This window comes from Halichoeres trimaculatus, unplaced genomic scaffold (genome assembly GCF_033239565.1).
Source record: "Halichoeres trimaculatus isolate MK-OKI-2021-1 unplaced genomic scaffold, fHalTri1.1 fHalTri1_scaffold_11, whole genome shotgun sequence".
Classification (NCBI taxonomy): domain Eukaryota; kingdom Metazoa; phylum Chordata; class Actinopteri; order Labriformes; family Labridae; genus Halichoeres; species Halichoeres trimaculatus.
In genome coordinates this window covers 11,105,782-11,131,313 of record NW_027437189.1, presented here as the reverse complement: position 1 = coordinate 11,131,313, position 25,532 = coordinate 11,105,782, and the positions used below count along the sequence as shown (strand labels likewise).

Genomic DNA, 25,532 nt, shown 5'->3' with positions numbered 1-25,532 from the left:
TCGCATTAAACACGTCATTGAGTTGGATGTCATACTTTCATTTAGCTTTCTTTTTTTTATCTATTAGATTCAAAGTAGACGAACTCTCTAAGAAATAATAAACACTTAACCTGACAGGAATTGAAGCATCTACCTGAAGTGCGCCTCTGTTACGTATGCATCCAACTCACCTACCTTATGCAATGGCGACATCTGGTGGCACAATATAGACATTACAGTCTGAAAAGGAAATAAACCTTCTGGTATGTCTCTGTTCTCTCTCCGTAGTTCGCCCGAATTCCAACTCACTGCCGCTCAGACGCCCTGTAGACTCTTGCCTGTCTTGAAAGTGACAGAAAATCACCACTGAGGGAAAAAAATGGACATACAGCACCCGTATCTGATAAGAGATTGTCTTATTCATATCTTTACCTTTCTGCCAGAGGAAGATTTAATCAGTGCCTCGAGTGTGTGTAAGGTAAGGAAGGAGTGTCCAACATGCGGAAGTAAATCATCGTCTTGATTTCAATTTTTGTATTATTTTCAGGATTGGCATGAAGCTGCAGAAACTCCGTGGATATGGAGGTGAGCTTTGTATTTGTTTCCATTGCTCTTAAACCGTCAAAACAAGACGACGACACCTGTAGAAATAAACAGCAAAGAAATATAATCAGGTAGGGGAGAATGGGGCAATGTGAGACTTGTATCCTGGCAACGGATCATATTTGTAGTCATCTGACCATTATGTTTTCAAGCCCCTCCCATTACCCCTTGACCATGAAGGAGAGGACCTCATGGTGCAATGTTAAGCATGTTTCTTTCTTTTTTTTTAAGTATTTTTTCTTGCTGTCAACTTGATGAACTGTTGTAACAAAGTAAATCGATTCATGTAGAAAAACTAATATCATATGTGTTGATGAACTATCAACATATAAAACCATGTGATGATGCTAGCTGAAGATTAGTCCATCTCACAAGTGTGATACATTTTTATTGTCCTTTACAGAAAATGTGTTGCCACTGTCTGTACAAAGGAAAGTACACATACATACTTGCCATTTGATGGTTCATGAGATGAACCTTAGGGCTATTTCAGAAAACTGGTTGATCATGAGACGAATATAGAATTAATGGGAAATGTGTACATTTTACTGATACATCATTTCAGCTTGCTTAGAGGGGAGAAAATGTAAAATCTGTCTCACATTACCTCATTCTCCCCTACTTAAATGAAATAAAACTTGCTTCTCGTTTATTTTGCTCCACTTCATTTTTTTACTACTTAATTGTGAATATCTTTGCTGATTCAAATTTAAACTTTAAAATATATAAAAAAAAAAAAAAAAATCATTAGACATTGAGACACTATTGTAGCCTCAGTCAAGTATGCCATACCTTTATAGATTGGGACATGAAAACAATGTTCAGTGTTGCAAAGGTTATCAATAGGAGATAATTCAATGTGATATGGTAGGATGTGATTTGATATTATGATATGATATATGATTCCTGACAGAAAATAGTATAATGTAATTGAAAATATGAAATGATTCAGTCAACTTTTATTAAAAAAGCACCCTTTATACAACTAAAATGCTGTTCAAAGTGATTTACAGTAATTATAAAATGAAAGCAGAAAATATTTAGAGGAAATATCTTATGGTACAGACTAACCCATACCTATAAACTAGTTTAAAAAGTAATAGCCTGAAATACTAAAATAGCAATGAGATTATAATAGCTAATGTAAATGAGATAAATAAATAAGTAAAAATGTAAGTACAAAAGCTAGAGATGTATAAAAGCATTGAAAATACCAATATGCTAAAATAGTAAAAACAGAAGTTTTAAAAACGAGATTAAAATAAATACTGAACATTACAGTTGTAAAACTGTAAAAACCTTCATAAAAGCCAGACTGAATAGATAAGTCTTCAGGTCATGTTCTAAGAAATCAGTGTTTGTAGCTCCTTTCAGATCCTCCAGCTGAGAGTTTCATCAACTTGGAGGCTGATGTCTGAAAGCAACATCTTTAAAAGTTTTAGTCCTCCTTTGTGGAACAGCTTAAAGACAGGAACCAGAAGTTGGGCTATGGTCATGTGCCTGAAAAGCTAATAAAAAAATTAAAAATCAATTTGAAAACTATCAGACAGCCAGTGTTAAGATTTTGATACGATATGGTTTAATGCGATTTAGGATTGATTATATGATTCTGACATAATGTAATAGGAAACATCATGATGAAGGATGATATGCATCTTTGTGCTCTCTTCAGGCAAATGTGTCTGCTGCGCTGGACTTTCTGTAACTTCTCTGTCTTGGGGAGTGAACAGGTGAATCACTCATGGAAGAGATACTTTCTACGCCGCTGCCACTTGGAGACAAAGATGACTCAAGGCAAAGGAGGAGGTTACACCTGCAAGAGCCTCAGAGGACACACAGGTATGCCATCCTATAATTTTCTCTGGATAACTTCTTAACAGCTTCTTAACCTATTTAGTGTTGAATGTGTTGTCTTTCAGGGAGGGTGGTGGGGTTAGTGTACCTTCAGGGGAATTCAGCAAAGTGTCCTGACCTCTGGAGCAGCAGTGCCACAGTCTGCAGCGCGTCATCCGATGGCACTGTCCGAGCATGGAACATCCAGAATGTCAGTCAACACCATAAGTATATTATGACCCATTTGTAAATGTCATGGTTAGAACATAGGTTTAAATGCCTAACGCCTCAGACTCCCGTTACGTGGGTCCATATTAAAATTGTATTTTAAAGTTTTTTTTTTGTACCTGTCCTATGACAGGGTGATGTTCTGTGGAGCAGTCCTGCTCAGAGTCCTCTAACTGGGGTTGTTACTGATGAAAAGCAAGAAGTTGTGGTTACAGCAGACTCTACAGGACTCATAAAGACCTGGCAGGGTCAAACTGGACAGGAGGTGGCCTCCTTCAACACCGGATCTTCACACTGTTCATTATTGCAGTACATCATCAATGATACGTGGTTTCTGAGTGTGAGTAACTTTCCAATTTTGGGTTTTTATATCTTAATAAAAGATTTTAATAATGTTGTTGCTTCAAATAATACTCTCTTTTAGGTTGGAACCAGGCAGGGGTCTGTTTATACGCTAACTGATACAAGGCTGACCGAAAAGTCAAGAGTCATGGTTTGTGACTCCTTTGAAGTCAACACCCTTCTTGTGTCACCTGACAAGAAATGGATCACAGCTGGAACCAAGGACAGTGATGATTTTAGCCCAAAGGTATTTCCTTGTTTGACAGCTTTACTTTATTTTTTAGCTTTCCTGCTTTGTACTGTTCTCTTTTGTTTTCTTTAACATCACTTCTGTACAAATGAAATAGCTGAGAAAACTAAGTGTGTATGTACATTTTGTAGAATTCCGTAGTTTGGTTTGTTTGCAGATATTTTCCACTGAGAGTTTGACCTGTCCGTCTGAGGATGAAGATCCTCTGTGCCAGTCTGTACCAGTCACCGGGTGCCGGGCTGCTGTTTTCATCCCCACCCAGCCTGCCAGACTGGCCATCATCCACTGCAACCAGGGCCTAAACAACAAAGCCCTCTCTGTGTTCGATGTTAGCATGAAAAGGAGCAAGTACAAGTCGGAGATACAGGGTGAGCAAAGAGATAAGGCACCTAATGCCCCCTTTTATATGGCAACGACAGACTGTTGATAAGCTGGGTAGCTCTTACAGAAAAAAGCTGCCATATTTGGTTGATTTGGTTATATGTGATATCTTATTCATGTGAATGCCTGGCATGCCAAATTTATTGAGATATTTCTAATTTACTACAGATAAATCAAGAACATGATGAACGTTACAAAAGCATAGTCCAGGAAATTCATTTAAATGAGAATTTATGCTTTTTTATGCTGTATACAGTCCAACTGTTACCCTCGTAGTGGCTGTTTATGAATTGCGGTGGGGGTTTTTTTGTTTTGTTTTTTTACTTTTTCTTATGGCTCCACAAACCCCCCTCTTTCCTTTGGTTGGCTAGATCTCTAGAAGCCTGTTGTGGGCAGAGCTGCGAATAGACCTTGGTGTTTAAGGGTCGCCCCTCTAATGTGTCAGGAACCAATTAGGAGATCCTTATGTGATAACCTCATCATTTCGTTAGGTCTCATGAAGGTCTTGTGGTATTTTTAGAAAAGACTGTTTTGAGCTGTTTACAAACAGATTTGTGGATTTCTACAACATGTCAATATGTAACTATTTGAAAATTTGCACATGTATCATGGACATCCAGCATTGTACACTTATATTCATGTTTAAAATATGAGAACACAATAGCCCCTGTTTAGCAGACATAAGTGAAATCAGCCCCATATCACAGCTAAGCGATCTACTTTTTGTTACTTGTATTGTGTCACATTTTTTATTGACTTGTCTTGCGTCTCCTCTCATCACAGTCCAGCAGGTGGAGTGCTTCCCTCTGACTCTCAGCACCAGGTCCTCACACTATCTTCTTGAGGCTAAGGACAGCAACTGTTTAGTGTTGGCAGCAGGCCAGGAGCTAATGGTCTACTCCCTCAAAGGAGTGCTGCTTGCCAGCTTCAAAGACCACACGATGCCCATTACTTCAATATGTGTGGTAGGCTGATCTTATACTATACAATATGCCCTCTCAGTAAAAACAGCAAAGTGCTCTTAACATTACTATTTTTTTTCTCACATTTATAGGATAGCTTCCGTGTGGTGACAGCGTCTCAGGACCTCTCCTTGCGAGTGCTGACATGGAAGAATAACAGAGACCATGGGCTGAGCCTGGAGAGCAGATACCACTTACTGGGAGGCTCTCACTCTATGTCCAGGTACAGTTTGCTGCACAGTTGATTAGTAATACATTAGCCTGAATACAGAGGTGTTAGTCATTTCCTGATCCTCTTCCTGTGTTCTAGCGGCTTCACCCACGTCACCTGTGACTACTCAAGCATTGTGGCCTCTACTGAAGGAAAAGATGGCAAAGATGTCTTGAAAGCGTATTCCTTCACCTCCTGAGCTTTGCTTCTGTGCACAGGAGGTCCTACATAAAGTAAGTACAATGAAATGTAAAGAGGAGCATTGATCTTTATTATAAACTGCTCATCGTATATTTGCTTAAAGTACATTGAGATAGTCTTTGGTGAGACAACTTGTACAGAAGAAGAACGTGATGTGCCTTACTGTCACGGTGCAGTGATTATTTGTGTCCTCTCCTTCTCCTGTGCTCTCCAGGTGCTGCTCTCACCCCTGGTGCAACCTGTGATTGAGCTCACCTGTCTACTTAACAATCAAGGCCAGTTTAAAGAGCAGGAGAGGGGGCAGCTAATGCCAGCTTAGTAAAGTACACTGAGTCCTGCTTTTAGAAGGGAGGCTTGTCTCCTGCTTGAGAAATTTTGAGATCAAGGGTTTGGGTCACCTTTTTATTGGTTTTGTGAAGGAAGCTCACTTATTTTAATCTGATTAAATTATCTTCACATTTTTTGTTGAACAATTTTTACTTTTTCTTTTAGTTAATTCTCCTCTTCCTTCTCCCTAAGGTCAATTTACTTTTTCTTCCCTTGTCCCCAAACTATTTTCTGTCCTCATTTAGCCTGTTAGATCCTCTTGAAAGTCTCCCTTAACATCTTTTTGGTACATAGAATCAGCAGTTTAGTTACTATTTGTGTCAAGCAGAAAAAAAGAACGAAGAGAGCACAGGAGAGGGAAAATAAACACACATTCACTCATACACACATACAGAACAAGATATAACTGACAAGTATAACAGATAAAAAAAATACTACACTCTTATGGGAAAGGCATTGATACTCCAGGAAACGTACCTGGTGTAAAATGACTGCTCAGGTGTTACAAGTCATAGCTATTAGGGATGCACGATATTGGATTTTTGCCGATATCAGATATGCCGATATATCGCAACCCCTTTCGGCCGATACCAATACCGATACCGATACCGATAATCACTAGTTTGTTTGTTTTTTTCACTGTAAAGAAAGCTAAGTCTATCCTGTACTGGAATTTATATGTTACTCTTATTGTGACAATCTTATTTGTTTAAGAAACACACATAAAACAAGACAAAAAACATTTGATTTTACCATAAATAAGAAATGTATTATTTTTTCAAACTCAACTCATTCAATATTGAAATACAGAAAAATAATTTCTTTAGATCACATGGACTTTAAATGTACAATGCATTTTCAAACATAACCAAGTTGCATTTGATTATTTTAGAGCTACTGTAACAACCTGGTGACAGACACAGAGCTCTGCAGTGCAAATAAATGAAGTGCTACATTTTATTTAAGGAGCTTATTTTTCAGATGGAAAATAATAATAATCCTAACTGAATAGCATCTTATCGGCTGTGCCTATTGGCAGAAATTTTCATATCTGCCAATACCGATAAACGTGTTTTTAAGCTTTTATCAGCCGATACCGATATTGTGCCGATAATATTGTGCATCCCTAATAGCTATGCTATTTGAATCTGAGGTATTGACTGATTTTAAGGCATACATATAATGTCATATGTTTGGTACACATGTTATTTGTTAAATGCTGAGGTAAGAAGAAAAATAGTTTGGGTGATAAACATTAACATATACAATGCGTACGTACTGCTTACATTGAAATGACATTTTAATTAGTTTTATTATAAGGCACAAGAGAAGTTTTTTTTTCTCTTCCATGGCCCCATACCAGAGTTCAGGCAGTGCTTTGGGTACAAAAAGACTCTTAGTTTCTATTTCAAAGAGCAAGCAGACAAATTTGTCTCATCTGTTTCGATGGCTACAAATCTAATGTCTCCAAGGACACCTTGTAGGACTGTTGTCAGGGTGTCATACAATCTTCTTCCATCTTCTGAGTCAACCTCCAACTGTGCAAAGACAGACAAAGGCTCTCTTGTTAAAACAAACAGCGAAAAAAGTAAATCATTCTTGATCAAATATTAATCAAAATAATGCTTTTGTTTTCTCACCCAGGTGAGGGCTTTGATGGTACGGTTTAAGAATTCAGTCTCAACCTCCTCTGGTATTGTCATCATTTGAGCCATACAGTCTAGTATGCACATTAAAGTTTCTTTAGAGGCCTGTAAAGAATAAAGGGAAGTTAAACTTCAAATACACCCCATGTAAACTTGTGAGCAAAGTGTGCACTGACCTGGTCCAGTGTGTTGAGGATGGCTTGAGAATCAGTGCTGTATGGGTTCAGGGTTTTGGCCACCTGTGTAGAAATTACAGGCTCTTTAAGCTGCTCCAACCAAGACCACATGAGCCCTGTGAGGATGAAAGGATCCCTCTCTGAGCACAGTCTCTCCCAGCCGCCGCCCTGGTTCAGCTCAGCCTGCGTACACAAGCAGTCACAATTGGGCAGATTTATTTTGCAGTATAAATTTCTGCAAATATCAACACATCATTGTTGGGTTTTTTTTTTACCTGCCAATAGAGAACCTTGCTCCTTTGTTCTTTATCACCATCAAGAAAAAGGTCCACTGCCAGGGCCTGTGCCACAAGCAGCCTCCTGCTCTCCAGCGACAGCTCTGACTGCAGGGTGATGAAGGGCACCTCTGATTGCTCCTCTTTTCGAACTTCCGGCTTCTTCCCGTTCATCACTAACTCTTCCCTCTGCTCTGCCTTCCACCTGGACAACATGCTGCCCTTTTTCGTAGGTTCACTATTTCCCACAGACCCAGTGCGTTGAATGTTTTTCTGGGTCACTTTCCTCAGCAGGATGGATCCGTCTTTTTGGTTTTCCTCATTCTTGATTTTCCAGAGGGAGCCTGTTGAGCTTTGGGAGATATCAGACTGGTTGCTACCCCAGCGGTTAGCCTCTGCTAGAGGGCGAGTCATCTCAGAGGGTGGCATGGATGTGTCAGTAGTGCTTTTTGATAAAGAGCCAAGAGGTTGTGTGAGAAGGTTGAGCTCAGAGCCCAGTCGCCTCAAATCAGACTCGCTGTAGCTCAGACTTTTGCGGTGGTAGAATATGGGTGGCTCGTTAAAATGTCTGGGTAATGTGGGTGAACCTGGTAAGCGAGGCTCCTTTGCAAACACTTCCGGACCCATCTGCTCAATGATGCTGAGAGTCATCTCCAGATCATGGATATCTGGAGCCTCCAGGATGTCTTCTTCAATCACTTGTCGATTCTCTGCGATGTCCAATAGCAGCCTGGTCACCAGCCGGACAATCTTTGGTAGGTTTCTCAGCTCCTTTCTCTCATAGCCGTGCAATATGTGTCTCTGGCGGTTCAGGTACTGGGACAAGGTGACTGGGTTAGATTGAGGCTCAGCACAGGAAAACACACTCCGCAAAGGAGAGAGGAACTGGGCAAACTCCCTGACACAGTGCAGTTGACCTCGTGTCTGGATGGAATTGGGGCGTTTAGCACGAACATACAGAATAGCCTGGTTAGCAGTCATCCTGGTTGCATAGGCCAGGAAACATGCTAAAAGCACACCTGAAGGGAAAAGGGGGAACATGTCAGAGATTTATCAATCTGGGTAGATGACAGATTAGATTGTAATGAATTAATCTCACAATAGGTGTCAGAAATGTACCTGTTCTTCCAAGACCAGCGTGACAGTGGACCGCTATCTTTCCCTCCTGCAGAGCAAAGGCCATGACCTTCACCATGTCGAGCATGGTGGTGAGGTTGGCCACTCCATAGTCGCTCCAACCAAAGTTGTAGAAATAAACTGGTGATGAAATGTTTTGTGTCAAACATATAACAAGAATTATACTATAGTTGTTATAAAAACAAGTGTATATAAAACAAGTAATCAGATTGGACAAGAGGAAAAGAGACATAATCAAGCCCAAGCATAAAACACCTACTGTTGTTTTCCATAAAGATCTCTGGACGGTAGGAGAAGCCGCTCTCTGGCTCTAGAGGGTTTCCACAGCTGGCATGCTCACCAGGAATCTGTAGGTTGATCACTGTTTTAATACCATGCCTTGAAACAAGCACGCACAGACAGAGACAGAAACACGTTATTACTCTTGATTCCTCAGTTGTATGTTCTCGTGAAAGACAAAAGATGAACAAAGTTGTGCATACCGTTGGAACTGATCGATGATGTTGTACTTCTTAATTGTTTCTGTTGATGGTCTGGACATCGCAAGAAGATGATCACTAACCCTGAAGGAATATGAAACAGAAGAGCAGAGTTAAACATTAAAGCAATTCTTGTCTTTCTAACTGAAACATCTTGAGAGGAAGTATAAAGTTAAATTTGAGTGTGAAAAATGTTTTTGCTGAACTACAAACCATGATGAGTAGAGGCCTTTAATAGCTTGTTGGTCATCTCTCCAGTAACCTGGGCTGTCATACTTGCAGGATAGTCCTCCACAGCCGATTGAGCATTGCATATGAGCAGGTATGACATAGCGTATAGCTTCTCCAACAAGAGTGTACTTGGCCCTGGGGGCTCTGACTAGAGTTACAGGAAAGACCAGAGAAAAACATTGCTCTTTACATCTATTTGATTCTTTTTCATACAGTATTTTCAGCAGAGTAAACATTTCAATATTCCTTGGAAAATTTAGCGTAGAGTTGATGTAATGTAGGTTGTTCTGTTCCCATTTTAATCAAGATCATCAGTTGTGAGTGCTCACTTCGAGGTGTCTAATCCTCATTTGGCATCCCAAGTCTGTTATCAGAGCTAACAGTAAAAATAGCTACACTTCCAGAACATGTGCATTACATTTTGATGTAACATTTGGTGGATTAAACACCTACTGGAAATAGGTGAGGCAGTGCCCTGAAGTGATTCCTCAGCAGGGACTGGCAGCATTGTTACTTACTGTATTCCATCAGAGCCCCTCCACTGATATTTGCATTGCCTGCCATAGGAACAGTCACTCAGGCTGACATCCACAGTCATAGCAGAGCCTGCAAACAAAAATATAATATAAAATATTCTATTAAAAACAATAATGTTACAGGTTTTATCTGACTCTGGAAGTACAGAATTATTACCAGCTCCCTGACTCTTGGGTTGGCATCTCATAAGCAAACAGTTTTCTCGAATTTATTCCCCGACTGAGTGATTATTATATTTGTATGCATAAAAAGAAAAGTTTAAGTAAAGTCATAGCACATAGACCTTTTCATCAAAGATCAGCATCAATTATCATACTCAGTCATGTGTGGAGCAGACATAATCCATAAGGCAAGCTGCTTATGTTAGCTGGCAGTTTACTCACTGAGACTTATCACATTACAAAATGAATTCAGCTCTTTACGATCTCTTTATGTAATGAATTAACAAGTATATTAAAAAAATTACAAGGAAATACCAACCAAACCAGTGTAAAAGTTAATAAAAGTCAATACAGCAATTAACTAACATCAGCTTCCACAGCTCTGACGTTGCCTTTTCCTCTCCAGCTCCATGGAAAGTCAATCCCGTGGTCTCTCTTGATTTGATTCGTCTCAGATTATCTGTGTTGTGAGGGGGTAGGGCAAATCCAGCACCCACAGGATCTTTTGCTGTCCTTTAGCGAAAGCCATTTATCTCACCGGGATGACGATCAAGTGTAGGAATAAATCAAAAAGTTTGAAAAATGAGCAGAGAGTCTGTCTTCACTAACTTCCTCTGTGCACAGGTTGCTCATGCCACTGGCTTTGGGGTGTGTGTGTGTGTGTGTGTGTGTGTATGTGTGTAGGCTATTCCTGACTCCTCCTGGATTAGACTACTAATCTTATTACTGTACAGGAATAAATTACAGCACCCACTACCCAACCAAAACTCATACATTTATCACACCACTTCCACACCTTGAGCTAGTTTATGAAAGGGTGATCTGTGTAAAATTCTGTCTATTGCATTCATTATCTTTCATATGTCTGTTCCACACCAGTTTCTCAACATGTGTAATATCTGACTGATTTTTTTTGTATGTCTATTTTGTGCATTAAATACAATCTGATTGTCTACATTAAGACATTCAAATGATCTGAAATCATCACTTTAACTCTCATCTTCCTGTTGCAGATAGCAAGACTTTAGGGGCAAAGCAAGCAGATAAAATCTGATAGGCTTACCTTGCACCTTGCTAAAGCTAATTACATTTAAGTTACAGTGAAGGGATCAGTCTATGATGTTTAGCATTAGGAAGGACTTCAAAGCTTATAGGCCTATTGTGATCCTAATTACAATGTTCCCATAGGCATAATAGTGAAAACTAATGAAGCACTTTCCCTCTGATTTACTTTTAATTAGTCTATATTGTGTTAAATTTGCTGATGATGTCAGAAGTTTTGTAAGCAGTTACATTTTCTGTGCATTTGACTTTTGTTAGTCACGATCTTTAAGCCATAAATACTTAGTATAAAAAATAAACATATAATACATACAATGAATGCTCATTTGATGTGATCTACATCTAGACTCAGCAGCATTTTGGTGACATAGATTAGAACATCTGGGTTATTTGCATTAATACTCACAGCTTTGAAGATCTTTAAATGTTCTGTTTGGATCCAGGAAAATTTTTCTGTCATCTGAAAATCCAAGATGTGCAGCACTTATAGCCTTCAAAAGGAAAGATCTTAACTTGTGTTAAGACAGAAAACAAGAGTAGAGAACAAGTGTTGCAGGGTATAGATACTCTGTGAACATGAAACCACCAAGCTAAATGAATGGCATGTGTAAACTGTGCGATAAAGACCTGAGTAAATCGCAAGCATGGCTGATTTCTGGCTTATCTCACCAATCTCACTGGGACAAATACAGTGAAGGGTAAAGTCAAGAGCTTAGATGTAGGTCTATAAAAAGTGATTGATTTAAACTTCATTTAAAGGAGAAAAACACCTGGTAAGTTACTTCATAACAAAGTAACTTAAAACAGTTTACTTAGCTAAAGATACTGCAGAAGTATCAGCAAATCTGAACAATTTAGCTTGTAGTTAAACAACACCTTTAATTTGTCAAAATGAAATAACTAAAAAATGAGAATCAGAAAAATCAACTTAAATTATTCAAAGCTGTAGTCATTCAGAAGAAGAAAAAAGATGTATGGTGTGTGGAAGATGAATGTGCCCCAAATGTAAATGTCAATTCCTTAGCTTGAAACAGCTAATCTGCTAAACATACTGGTAAACAGTCTAAACTTAGACATACATATGTATTCAAAGGGAAGTAAAAGGACACGAAAAAACATTCAAGCAATACGTGAGTACAAGTTGCCTATGTCTTACATTTTTAACTGACCTTTGTTGGAAAAAAAAAACCGACATTTTTTACAAATCACCTCCTCCCATGTGCAATAAGTCTTTATAACATTAGTACTACTGCCTACGGTCAACTTAACTGGACTCACAGCTATCCATAATACTATTGCACGTCCTTTTGCATATTCATTGTTGTTATCACTGTTATTCCTCTATTTAATTAGATGGAAATGTGTACATATTGAAGGGTTTCTAGTTTCTAGATTTTTTGTTCTATTATTTTTTATAGTTGTTGCTATTCTATCCTTCCATTACCACCTTGGCATGTCCTGCTGTCTGTACAAAAGCCCTGGAAAGAAATAATTAGTGTTCCCGACAGATGGCAGCAGATATACATGTGGTATCTGCAACACGGCTATCCCTCCGTTTCATTTCTATGGCAACAAAGAGCTCGGGCAAAGATTTCCGCGCTCCACATAAGCAACGGACCAAGGAATGCCGGGAAAGGAGTCCAGTTCCGGGTGTCAGCACGCTCCTCTCGTCTGCCTAACGTGACGAAAGATACTACATTTCCCGGCAAGCATTACTGCCCTGTAGCAGCTCGTCCAGGTGGTTGCGTAGTGGCTTCGCAGTTCTTCAAACGGACCTTTCAGCTGTTTTAAACAAGCCGGTGTGGATATGACGAGCTTACCGGAAAAGGATTTGTGTTGCCTTCAAAATAAAACATGAGGGCTTCATGATATGATACTACCTTGCCGACGGTTTTTACTATTTTGCCGTTTTGAATTAAAGATAGTATTAATCCTCTAAAACACACACATAGTGAGCATAAACTTAAAATATAATCTAGTCAAAATTCTATTCTGTGCAATAACATTTATATTTTGAAACTAAAAAGCGGAAGTCGTGTTTATTTTTTTTCCTCTCTTAGGAATTGGTACTCTGGCTCCGGCTCCATCGCTCTAAAAGCCGGGGGAGAGGTGAGGGAATCGCAGGTTCCCGACAATGAAACATTTCTAGGAGATAACGGCGCGCTCCCCCGTCGGAGTTGAATCAACATCGTCATCTACATGACCAAAGAAACACGAACGGCAACGAGAAAGGCAACCGTAACAATCATGCAATTTAAATATAGACGAATTTGAGCAACTGCCTCAAGGTTACACCGCTTGAAGACGCCCCGACATCTCCCTTGTCACGGATCAGCTGGCTGTAGGTTGGTTGATCATCACCGGTACCGACCATGTCTGTGGAAGAGCAGGGCTATCCCGACGCAATGCTGTTGCGCGAGGCCGGTCCTGAGTGGATGCGGCTGGAGATCGAGCGTCTCGCCCGGGAGCTGAGTGAGACAACGAACGAGAAGATCCAGGCGGCGGAGTACGGGCTGGCGGTGCTGGAGGAAAAGCAGCAGCTCAAACAGCAGTACGATGATCTGGAGATTGAGTACGAGACCGTGAGGCAGGAGCTAGACCAACTGAAGGAGGTATGCAATTTTTTTCACAATTCACCAAAAACCCGAATATAAAAAAACGCATACATCTATGCACCCTAAAACCAGTCACACTGTCATTTATTTCTCCCTATTATTGATTCATGCAGCTGATAATGCGTTTTCACGCGTCTTTTGTTAATGTGGTAAAGGTATTACTGTCTTAGAAATATTGGACTTTGACACCTGGTACCTGAAATAAATTGCAGGCGTTCATTTCACAAGGTCAAAACTGCAAGAAGAAGAGGGGAGGCTTCCCCTGTAGCATGCTCCACACCCCAACCCCCTCTCCATCAGGGTTTCCCCCTTTGCAATGCTTCATTTTATTTATTCATGGAGCTCTTATGGTCTGTCTTTTAGAAATTCATGTCTGTCTTTCAGATATTCAAGACCTTGTCTGTTTTTACCCCAGTTGTTTTTTTTTCACTGGCTTAATCATAAACTGGTCTGCAATCAGTGCAGATATGAAAAATGAGCTTTAACACTGGGCGTGATCAATAGTACTTTGCCAGACACATTTGATTTGAGATATAAGCAAATATTATGTATTATGTATTAATTTCCTTGTTTTTTTGAACCAAATAAGCAAATAATAGTCAGGGTTTTTCGGCTTGTAATCCCCCACTATATTTTACATGCTCAGTTTATCTTTAAAACCTCTATATAAAAGATTAAAGGAACTATCTTGTCACTGTGTCTCACAGCCATCCTCCGAAGACAAGAAATACTAGTTTAGTTGGAGTGGGCGGGAGTAAATTTGAATTTTGAACCTTCCCGCTCACACAGGGAAAGAGGGATGACAACTTACAGAGGAAGCTAAAGTAACGACCCTTTGGGAATGGAAAGAATGTCGAGTGACGGACGGTTCAAGCTGGGCTACAGATTCAGATAAAGGATGTGTCTGTTTTCCTAAAGAGTGGCCAGATTGTGCTGTTGTATCACCCTGTCAGATTTTCTCCACAAGAGCAGCAGTTTGTCACTGTCTTGTGATTTAGAAGGTGTGAAGTGTAACTTAAACTGACACTGGGCACACAGTTCATTCTTGTGTCCTCTAAAATACATGTTCTGCCTTTGTCTCACTTCCTCAAAAGTAGACAGGTTTATTTATAAAGCCTATTTCAAACTCAACTGCAATTTGGATTGAATAAAATATGACAAACAACCGTTGAGAGAGCTGACATCATGGAAAACCCCTTGTATCCCTGCCAGAGATCTGTTCATCTCTCACTTGGGTTTCTGTGGATTTCAGTAGGAAGTCTCAGAAGAGAGTTTCAGCTCCCTCCCTCTTCTCATTGCAGCTTCCAGCGACCCCTTTCTTGTGTTGTTATTGCTGAAAAGAGGAGGTCTCATGGCTGTCTCAGCAACCTTTGCTCAGTTTCCCATGCATGTCTTTGGCAAGAAGACACAGCTCTGCCACAACAGAATGACAGAAAAAAGCTCTGAACAGAAGAGACATACTGGAAATGCTCTAAAAGAGTAACCATGACAGCAAACTAAAAGAATGAAAAGAAGTGGGGACAAAGTGAATAAAAAGATGTTGGGACATTTGCTGAGATTTCTCTTTCTCTCACTTTTTCTTTCAAAATATGCCAGAAAGGGAAGCGTGCATTGTGAGTGTGGTTGGACTCTTTGGTTCAGTCATTGTTGTTGTCTACAAACGGAACACAAACATCCATCTGTGTGGGCAATAAACTCAATTGTTTGCTCAAAGCTGCTGCAGAAGCTCATTCTTTGGCCCCAGGGTTGGGTTGTACTGGTTGTAGATCACTAGTCAGATGTTAACCCTTGAAAGAACTTCCTTGTCCTTCCACCCAACCCCCACTCAGTGTGTGTATGAAGGGATGATGTGATGCTATCACAAATACAAACACATTCCTATGACACCTCTAAGTCAAATAACTGTGTTGTTTTCTGTTAGAATAGCAGATCCAGCAGTTTTTTTCTTAGGTCAGGTATAAACACTGCTCCCTTGGGTACATCACCACCATTCACACTGAAGGCGACAGTGTTTGGATGTGCCTTGTCTTCCTGAGGATTTAGTTGTACTAAAATAGATTGTCTGGAAGATTTGCAGAGTACTCTGGATGCTCTCCAGAGACCTTAAACCTCTCTTCAAACTTTGTGGTGTTCAAAAACACAACACAATGGAAATCATCTCAGATTTATGTGCGTTCATAGAGATTTAAGAGCCTATATTTCACTCTTTTCATCTCCAGCTGGAGTTAAACATACAATCAGAAATCATCAGGACACTGAGCAAATTTCCCCCCTGTGATTCAAACAACCCTCACAGTCTCACCTACCCTTGGACAGGGCAGTAATATTCACATTCACACACACCCCCACACACATGCCCTCCTGAGGCAGGAAGATGGAGGAATTCTCGGCACCGCTGTTGCTTAGTAACGGCACAGCTCTGAGCCTTAATTTGAGCAGCCGTGTTGCTTTTTAAGCAGGTGCTGCTTTCTTAGTGTGTTTGTGGGTGAATGCTGGGGGATCTTTCCAGAGCATCAGCTACAAACCCATTTAAGTAACTGTGAACTGTTTCATAGAAATTATAGTGTATATGCTCATTTGGATTCATGTTACATCCTAACATCTCATTTTGACTGATGTGTTGCTGCTGCAGGGGCAGAAACCACTCTATTCATTTTTGCTTATCTGTTCTTTTCTATGTCCTTTAGGCACAAAAATAGTCATCCATCCATTTATAGCTGGGCGATAAGGACAGACTGCATTGTACATTTATTGATTGTTTTTTAAATTTTATTTCACATTCTGCTTTGGTGAAGATGAGTTACTCACTGGCTGTGCTTCATCCTGAAATGTAAAGCTTGGTTAATGCTTCAGTGTCAAGATGCTGTAAAATATGCTGTATGTTTGCGTAGCCCTGAGTTGCTGCAGAAGCCTACACACATAGCCTGACATGCACCTTTAAATACAACTACTCACAAATACAGTGCTGACTGTAAAGCCATATGATTAGTCTGCAGGGGAGCACCTGAACTTGTAAGAACTTGATAAGTGATAGTGAAGACAGTATGTTCATAGTCTACAAATTAAAATAAGATTATCAATGTCAAAATTAGTACAAGCTACTTCTCAGTGTCCATGGTCAGGTTTAACATGAATTCATTTTCAGCAGATTTTCCATGCAGGACATCAATACAGCACTGCAAGTTTATAAATTGAGCAATAAATATGTTAAATTGGAAAAGCTTTGAGATTTTATTATAAAAAATAAATAAATATTTATTACAACATGAGCACAAACAAAAGTACTGAAAATTGGTACTGTATTGTTTAATATGTGAAAAGTACCCATCCTTAGTAACCAGGAAGTCCCTGTGACAACTCTACGCCATCTTTGATTTTGGTGGAAACTGTTGCTGGACTACTTTTACAAAGTTTTCTTGTACATTTCAAACAATAGAGCTATGGAACTACAAATAAATACATTTCGTTGTTGCTTTTCATCCTGCAAAAAAGTTGTCTTGAACAAAGAAAAGTAGAGTTAAAAAGATTATCTGTTCTCCACTCATTTGCTCCATGCATGCCGTGGCAAGAGTCACGTCTTTACAGCAGTGGGTAATGGTGGTCATGGGAAATGGAGTCGTTATTCTGGTAAATCCTCTACAGCATAGAGTCAAGTATAAACCAAGCTGAACATGGCAAAGACTCGATCCTGTCAAACTTTGTGAGTGTGAAGTTTTTCATCAAGAAAGTGTTTGACACCTAGTATACAAAGTCTTACGTCAGCAGCTCACTTAAGCTGCTCACACTTAAAACAGAACCTTGATAAGAGCAATCTCGCATGCCATGCTGATGTGGAGATGTGACATAGCTGTGAGGACTTTATCCAGCTATCATTCAGATAGCAGAGCACACACAGTCTTAGTCACAAGTTAAAGCAGTTAATGACATTATAGTAGCAGTGTGAGAGCAGGGGGGGGTGTTGTCGTGGCTGTTGTTGATATTCTTAAGGTAAGCCACTCACAGATGACATCATTAACCACACCTCCAACTGTAACTGCAACTCTGAGGGACTTTCTGGATCCAGAGTTTCTTTCATTTTCACTGGTTTCTCCCACACCCTTTTCATCGCAGAAGCTGCAGTCGTGAACTCCTCTGAAATTTAACCACACAATCACAACCCTGAATATTGTTAAGCTCAGTAAAACCTGGACCCTCTGTGTTCTGTGTGTTTGAGAGTGAACCAGCTGGGGTTAACAGGTCTTGGGTGTCACAGATGAAGAGAGGGTTAAATGCCAGCAGAACACAGCGTATGACAAAGGAGAGATTGAGAGAGGCGCCCCATTGTGGTTACATTTGAAAGGATTGGCCACTTTTGTCCTTTTTGAAATGGCAGATCACTAAAGGATATATCCCAATGTCCTTAAACAAAGATATCTGGTGTGACTGAGCCCTCTCTGTGGGGTTAAATGGGCTGGATGCTGATTGGATGGCGACAGAAAATACGAGGAGAACATAAAACCCATCTGGTCTCTCATATGAAGAGTCATAAATAAAGTAAGTTTTATATTATTGGATTGCCACACTGAGCTATGTTTCACCAGAACTGCGGCTCTCTGACTCCCATCTGTTTTTTCTCCCATGGTTCAGTCATTCTAGCTTCTCAAAAACCCGTAGTGATAGCTCAATAAAGACACTGCACTGAATTATTAATGATTCTCTTATTTCACCAGGCTTTGATTCAGTGTGCCTCTTCCTATGACCTACAGTATGCTGAAGCTTTCAGCATTGTTTGATCCATAATGGAGTTTTTTTGTGGACAGCAAGTCTGCAGTTAAGGGGTAATCTTTTCTAAATGGCACTAAATAAAGTCCCAAATCCTCTACCCTCTGGGCGTAAGAGGATGAATCACAGCCGCTGTGTGCAGGGCTTACGGAGGCCTGGAAGTCTGCCAGGCTGGACCAGGCTTGGCAGGCTCCGGAGCAGGGGACAGGTAGGGGCATTTTGGGGCAAGGCTTTCCAGAGGCTGCCAGGTGCTCCTGGGAAAATGCCCTGTCTTGCCCTGGCCCAGTGGCCTACTAGTGAATCCACTGGGCCGAGCAGCCTGTTCTCTGAGTTCTGTCAGGTTCTCCACCCTAGAATAGTATCTCTGAATTTGGATATGGTATGGCATTTTAAGATCCACCAACATGATGTTCAAGTGAATACATTCCACTGTACATTGTGAGTGTTAAAATAAGCTGGTTTCTCCCCCTCACAAGGGCTGATGTTACCTTCTGTGTCCCATAAGGATGACCATATGGTATCGCAAAGTAATGAAAGAATTATTCCACCCAGTTTTACGTAAAAGGACCTGCTAATCCGCGATGATTTAAGAGCTTTTGTCCTTAACTCTGATAAACAAACCACCAGCACCTGTCCACAGTTTGGGCACAAGCCACATTTGCCCAGGAGCTTGAGTGGAAGGCTGTTTTAGACAAGAGATTTGTGCAGAATCATTAGCAGAGCAGGAGGTGTGGACTGTGGAGGGAGCATGTGTTGAACTCTGTTCTTGTTTGGATGACTGAGAGCATTCAATTAGTCTTTTCTCATACCTCTGAGAAGCTGTTGTTGCACATTTGAAGGAGATCATTGAGATTCTTCTTGGAAAATTATGCAATGTAATGTTGTGCGTCATGAGGTCACCATCACAGACACTGTAGAAGTCTGTGTCTGCAGGGGAAACACATAACAGACCTAATAAACATTTTAAGAATTGAAAAAATATAGGAAGAAAGATCCTTACAACAATAAAAAAATAACAAATTGATGGTGGAAAAATAATCTATTTTTTTGTTGTTAGTGCTGTAAGTTTCATAATATGACTCTTTCTTTTTTTAGTTTTTCCCCTTTTTTGTTGTTGTCATGTTATTATTTACCAAAAGATGACATCCTACCCTTTTTTACCTGGCCATGCATACTTTTATCAGATAATCCGAATGAACCATGTCCATAACTTAAATCAAATGAAATTATTAAGATATTGACTCCAGCAATGTAAATGTATTTTCTAAATCATACAATTTAAGGAATATTCCATCTCTAGTACTGTAAGCATGTCTTCAATACATTAATCAAAAGCAGCAGTGCACACAGGAAGCTGTATGATAGCCTGGAAGGGTCATGATTTGATCATTTTAATCCAATTACTACAGACCGTGGCCAGATCAGGCAGGCGTCCAGGCTAAAAGCAGAGGATGAGGTCATAGTAATGGCGGCGTGCCTCCAACTACACAACATGCTTCATTCAGTAGAAAGGCAGGTCTCTGGTTTCCCTTCTCTTCGAACGGCTCCAAACGTAAAAAAAAATCTGTAAACAAAGAAGTCTGTGTGCTGCCACGTGACCGAGGCAACATGTGTGTTTGTGTGCAAGTAACACAATGGCTTCTTATTCTTCTCCTTCACAGATCGAAATGTCTGTTATTGGACAGTGTTAGTGCCTGGTTTGTTTTATAACTTGTATAACCATTTACTAAATGCACAATTTTTGGTGCTATTGTTGTGTGAAATTGATGAAAAGTGTTTGTAAGAGTGATGCTTTGGATGGAAGTAGAAACACTTGGTTTATAGTAGGATGGGCCCATTGTAATTTAACCAGAATGTGAATCAGATGTATGTTAAGTTGATATCAACAGTATGCCAAGTAGGGTCATAATTATTTATATTTCTACACTGGTTTCTCATTTATGGCATGTAGGTAGTTTAGTTTTGGGGCTTTCTTTGTACCAAGCAGCACAGTAAACACAAACAGATTGTTATAAAATGTAATTTAAGACATCTTAGAAGTTCATCTTTATGGCCTGTGTTTTAATAATGAACTTTGAATGAAGTTTTCCTGTTACTACACAGACTCGTTCTGGCTCTTAGCAAAGCTCTGCATGTTCAAATCTTCCACCTTCCTTCTATTGAAATGAAGACTGAATTACCCTCCCCTGCCCCCCTGCTCTCCATCCTGTTTACTTGAGAGGAGTTCAGCTTTTAATAGCCAGTAGGAAGCATATGAAATGTGGCTTTCTGTATGTCCGAAAGCCTTTTAGTGGATCAGAGGAAATGACTACAGTAAGTTCATCAGACGAGTCACTTCTGTCACCAGTCTTTGACAGGAAAAAATAAATTTTTCACAGCTGTCCTGATTTATTAATGGGTGGAATGGGCCTACCCTGTCTGTGGCTTGTTATCACCAGTAGTCTAAATGCTGCATTTCCTTACAATGTTCTGGCTGATGTCATAAACAACAGCAAGGAAGTTCATTATCTTTATGTAAACATCTGAATCAGGAATGCACTTCTTATATGCTGTACATGCTTAAAAACAGCTTGTCTTGCAGAAATATGCTGCTTAAAAAAATGTGTCATTAGCAGAATAAACATCCCACATGCTGTAGGAACATTTTAAACTTGTTAGACGAGGATTAGCAAGTTTCCAAGATTCCAACAGCAAGCTATAAGCTCATTCAATCCTTACAAACAAGGCAAGCAATCCAAGACACACAAAAGCTTATTGAAGTCTATTGTCCTACATGATGGGATCCTCTGCTGGACTTTGACTCGAGTGGAGCATACTGAGGTTTTCCTGATGGGGTTTTTCTATCCTGCTCCCAGAGAGCTCAAGAAACAAAACAAAACAAAAAAAAAACTGAGATGGGGGTGCAGGAATAAATTTGTGGTGGCCATAAGTGGATAGATGGTGGACACCCAAGTCTGACCCCTTTACATACAATCCCACCTATAGGGTGTGACATTTCCTGTCCATACGTTTATTTTTGTATGTTTGGTTTCTTGTTTATGCAGTTTGTCCCAGGGCATCTTGTGGTTTGCGGCAGTTCATGAAGAGATGTTGACAGTGTTCTGTTTACATAAGCACATTCTGCCACACCCCTCATCTCAGTTATCTCTAGAGATGGGCAAGTACAGCTATCAGGTATCAGGTATATACCAGTCTTTTTTCAGGGTATCAGTACTTGTGAAGGCTGACGATACCAGTAGCCGATATTCAAGGCAAAAAAAAATCTTATGTAAAGCAAGTCCTCGCCAGTAGTTACAGCTACTTGCTGCGGGTTAACACCATGGCAAATATGCGTCAGGTCCTGTTCAGACAACATGAATGAACTAGGGAGGGTTAACCGTTAAACTGTATTATTTTGCACTTCAGTTTATTTAAAGAATACTTAAACTCTGACTGTTTTAAGTTTTATTTTGCACTTTCAATATTAATTTTTTAACATTTATTTGAAAAAAAATCGTAAACTAAGAAAGTTTTGTTTGTGTTTTATTTTGGACTTAGCTGCAAAGTGACTGTGCTGTCTTAAGGGATGGGAATCGATAAGATTTTATCAATACCAATGCTGTTAACAATCCTGCTAATCCATCCAATTCTTTAACGATTCCCTTATCGATTCCAACAAATTTTGCATGTGGGCAAATGGTCTGATTTTCAGTGGCAACAATGCCAAACATACATTCCAGTATAGATAACTGCTTCTGCAAGTTGCTGGTGTTTCCACTCACTTAAGGTTGTGCAGTAGGTGTAATTAAAATTAAGCCACAGTTCTGACGCTTCTGAACCCTGTCAATTGAATGGAATTGATAAGGGAATTGATTAGCAAAAAGATTAATGATATCGATTCTTTGATGGAACTGTTAACGATTCTCAACTGGAATTGGTTTTCGATTCCCATCCCTAGCTGTCTTTGATCAAAATGATGTGTCATTGTGTGAATTTAAATTTTATGTATGAAGTACAAGTAGTTTTGGTACTTGGTATCGGTGAGTACTCAAGAAGGAATACTCGTACTGGTATTGGCCTGAAAAAAAGTGGTATCGAACATCCCTAGTGATCTCTTGACTGGTAGAGGATGGTTGCCAATCTCACCTAAATCAAATCAAACTGTTCTCCTCAGTTTAATGGGCTATCTGTTCAAGCATTTGCAAATGCAATATCAAAGACTTGTCCCATTAAGCCAGGGGGTCCGTTTAAACTCAACCCCATGGTGCAATCAGTGCACACACCATCCTCCTCCTCTACTCCTCCTTCCTCGGGCTCACATTGTAAATAGGCTAGTGGGTCTGGGTCCCCCTGTCACTGTGTCTCATGGAGCCCACGCTTTGAAACCCTCAGGCATGACTGAACAGGGTGGAAGAGAACTGGGAATGAAAATGGTGTAAAGGGAGGGGCGATAATAAGACAGGGCTGTATAGTTTGGCAGGGGGTTGCCTTTATAGTAATAACAACATTAAAGTTTGGGCTCGGGGAGAACCAGCAGAGGAGGGGTTTTAATTGGATGTGTGCCAGTCTCTCAGGGGTCCTTGAGAAATGGGGATGGCAGATACAGAAAGGGAGAGAGGTTTGGATGGGAGGGAGCGGTGGGCTATGCTCTGTTTCCTGTGGGAACCTGCTCACCCTGTTTTTGATGAGAGAAGAATCAGCTGGTTTAATGAGTTAGACATGCTGGGGCTTTAAATGCAGATAAGCAGATATCTCCCTTTTAACATACACAAGTAAAAAACTGCAGGACTTTAGGAGTTGTTGGGGGTATTGTTTTTGTCTCATCTTTTATCTTTGATTTATAGTCCGACTTGAATACAGTGTTGTTGGAGGGATGTAAATTGTGTTTTGAACAGTGAATCAAACAGCTCACATGTTTGCTGTTATCTCTTTAGCCTTCAGCGTATTATTTGCACACAGAGGGAGGTACACAGAGGATGCGGAACCCCCTCCTCATTCTTTCCAAGCTGACATGACCACATATGGAGAACTCGTCGCCCTGACCCTGGGTTTAACCTCACTGGTGGAGAGACAGCGTGCACACACAGTCACATACAGGATTTAATTACTGCAAATGAGAGGAAGGGAAGTCTCCAGGGTATGTCTAGCTTTGAGGAAGGGTAGGACATACCCAAGAGGCAATAGTCTGGATTTTGGAGGGTGAATGAAAAGTGTAGGGTTGTTAAAGAGAGAATATACAAGAAATGAATCATATTTGGTGGTTGATGGACTCAAGTGGCAACTTTTGAAGCACCCTTTGATTGAAAACCTCAGGAGGAAGGCATATTGAGTTTCTACAGGCCCTCCTCCATCCTGTCAGGGCTGAATCCTGATTGATTAGTGATGTCTCAACACTAATGGAGTTCATGATGATGAGGGGACTACATTGGGTCTAAATCTAATGATGCATTTTAATAAGGTTAAATAACAGCAGGCTGTGCGTTTGATAAGAAAACTGTCGACTCAAACTGTGAATAGAGCTGTGAACAGGTAGATTCAATGTTAACATCATACCTCCCTCTTTTTCCTTCAATCCTGACCTTGGACTTTGTGTGTGTGTGTGTGTGTGTGTGTTTATGTGTGCACCCCAGCTGTGGCCCCAGCTGCTCCCCTCCTCTGTCATTTATGTCAGTAATAACGAGAGGCTGTTCAGCGAGGAGGTCACGTGTACGTGCTCTTCGGGGAGTAGTGTCTTTTGGGAAATATGCTGAAATGCAGCCATATTTGATTCCCTGTTTGCTCAGATGATGGCTTGTGCAGATAGCAAATAGAAAAATACTTCAAAGCAACCGCGGACCAGCGTGTTCTCTGTTCAAACAAATCTCAAATTGGAGAGGGATGGGACGCTGTTGGGTGAGGACTGTTGCCAAAGAAAGAGGGAGGAGAGCAATCTGAGCTCTGAAACAGCCATCTGCGTCAGCGGCATCCCCCTGCTCTGTCTCCTCTGACCTCCTCCTCCCGCTCTCCCACTGTAATTGGCATTGTAGCCATAACGACGGCTGTTCCCCTGGGGTGCTGGCGCGTGGACCTGGGAGATCTCATCCAGACGCATGGTGTAAGGCAGAAAGGGGAAGCGACAGATAAGGCTGGCTTGGCTTTGCATTGCAAATGACTGAGGGTGTGAATGCTCAGAGCTGGGGCTGGTATGGAAAACTGAATGATATGAAGGGTGATAAAGAACCAGGTCCCTTGTCTAGACCCTGATATGATGGAGTAGTATTCCAGGCCTTTTGAATCAGTACTCTCCCCAGAGAGGGTGGCTTTTTCCTCCATTCTTTAGCAGATTTAGCAGCTGAACAATGGACCCAGTAAACAGCCCGGAATAAACAGATGCTTCCTTGTGATTAATTGACTGCTTGGATTGAATTCTGAAGGCAAAACTGGAGTTAACGACTTTGTGGTTTATCATCCCAATTTTACAAAAACAGAAGAATTTAATTGTGTATATTTTAAATGAGAGAGACAGAAACAGTGACTCAAGTCAAAACATACCCAAATCCATCCCATAGAAACCTGCTTACTCTGTAAATGTTGATAGAGGAACATGGTTTGTTTTCAGGATTAGCCAAGAGTGGTGAGAAAGTTACAGTTTATGGTTATACTGCCTGATCAATAATACGGAAAATCCACCCTGATTTATTTTTCATATACACTGAAAGCTAAATAAACTGTTCTGTTGGGGGCACAGTGACTGTTGGAAGCCTTAATAACACAGGAGCCAGCTGGTGGACGCCCATGTCCACAGAGCCTTACAGACAGTATAATGACAGTGTGGGTCGACGCCGTCTCCCTCCTGCAGGTGTTTCACCTTCACAAAGGTGATCATGTATTTTCTCTGAAGTCCTGTCTTTGTAGACATATGATGAATATAGATCAGCTGAACACGAGCTCTGATTTGACCAAAGACTTCACACAGAATTGCTAATGCTGCCATCAGATTAGTGGCTGCTGTGAAGACAGAATAAAACAAGGAGTGTAGTTTTCCCCTGACAGATCTGATGAAAGCTCAAACCAGCTCTTAATCATTATGCACAGATGTATGCTGGGAGACTTTGTGTAGAGTATCACTGAGCTACGGCAGCCCCAATTAGGGGTTCTGATATTTTTAAGGCAGAGG

The 25,532-nt window shown here is 40.5% G+C and overlaps 3 protein-coding genes across 7 annotated transcripts in view; 2 read left to right on the top strand and 1 right to left on the bottom strand.

The window, feature by feature from the left end:
* The first annotated feature begins 278 nt into the window (after positions 1–278).
* fbxw12 (F-box and WD repeat domain containing 12) lies at positions 279–5,451 on the top strand. 2 transcript variants are annotated; one of them, XM_074681157.1, is made up of 11 exons: positions 279–457; positions 527–564; positions 2,255–2,421; positions 2,502–2,626; positions 2,777–2,983; positions 3,068–3,232; positions 3,393–3,603; positions 4,400–4,581; positions 4,671–4,801; positions 4,889–5,022; positions 5,205–5,451. In XM_074681157.1, exons 1-10 carry the CDS (start codon positions 359–361, stop codon positions 4,986–4,988), a joined length of 1,425 nt encoding a protein of 474 aa, XP_074537258.1. In that variant the 5' UTR covers positions 279–358; the 3' UTR covers positions 4,989–5,022; positions 5,205–5,451. The 2 variants fall into 2 exon arrangements, with proteins under 2 accessions (XP_074537258.1, XP_074537259.1); XM_074681158.1 differs by lacking the exon at positions 527–564 and having other exon boundaries at positions 310–457.
* A 47-nt stretch (positions 5,452–5,498) lies between these two features.
* On the bottom strand, positions 5,499–11,878 carry ptpdc1b (protein tyrosine phosphatase domain containing 1b). Its single transcript, XM_074681156.1, has 10 exons — positions 10,326–11,878; positions 9,780–9,867; positions 9,244–9,409; positions 9,034–9,114; positions 8,811–8,929; positions 8,534–8,671; positions 7,415–8,433; positions 7,140–7,322; positions 6,958–7,068; positions 5,499–6,855 (listed from the first exon to the last, which is right to left on the bottom strand). The coding sequence occupies exons 2-10, from the start codon at positions 9,823–9,825 to the stop codon at positions 6,721–6,723; spliced, it is 1,998 nt and encodes a 665-aa protein (XP_074537257.1). The 5' UTR covers positions 9,826–9,867; positions 10,326–11,878; the 3' UTR covers positions 5,499–6,720.
* A 1,217-nt stretch (positions 11,879–13,095) lies between these two features.
* LOC141799075 (protein bicaudal D homolog 2-like) overlaps positions 13,096–25,532 on the top strand; it is a 46,983-nt gene continuing 34,546 nt past the window's right edge. For 3 of the 4 annotated variants that reach the window (XM_074681155.1, XM_074681153.1, XM_074681152.1), the window contains exon 1: positions 13,097–13,633. In XM_074681155.1, the coding sequence (XP_074537256.1) occupies positions 13,394–13,633 (240 nt within the window). In that variant the 5' untranslated portion in view covers positions 13,097–13,393. Of the gene's footprint in view, positions 13,634–25,532 lie in introns of all 4 variants that reach the window. The other variant, XM_074681154.1, reaches the window with a different exon arrangement.

Excerpts from the sequence above, each read along its gene's own strand:
- fbxw12 (XM_074681157.1), top strand. The coding sequence starts at position 359 with ATGGACATACAGCACCCGTATCTGATAAGAGATTGTCTTATTCATATC. Across the intron at positions 2,627-2,776 it reads GAGCATGGAACATCCAGAAT|GGTGATGTTCTGTGGAGCAG; the intron begins GTCAGTCAACAC and ends GTCCTATGACAG. Across the intron at positions 2,984-3,067 it reads ATGATACGTGGTTTCTGAGT|GTTGGAACCAGGCAGGGGTC; the intron begins GTGAGTAACTTT and ends ACTCTCTTTTAG.
- ptpdc1b (XM_074681156.1), bottom strand. The coding sequence starts at position 9,825 with ATGGCAGGCAATGCAAATATCAGTGGAGGGGCTCTGATGGAATACA. Across the intron at positions 8,434-8,533 it reads CGCTGGTCTTGGAAGAACAG|GTGTGCTTTTAGCATGTTTC; the intron begins GTACATTTCTGA and ends TTTTCCCTTCAG. Across the intron at positions 6,856-6,957 it reads CCATCAAAGCCCTCACCTGG|TTGGAGGTTGACTCAGAAGA; the intron begins GTGAGAAAACAA and ends GTCTTTGCACAG.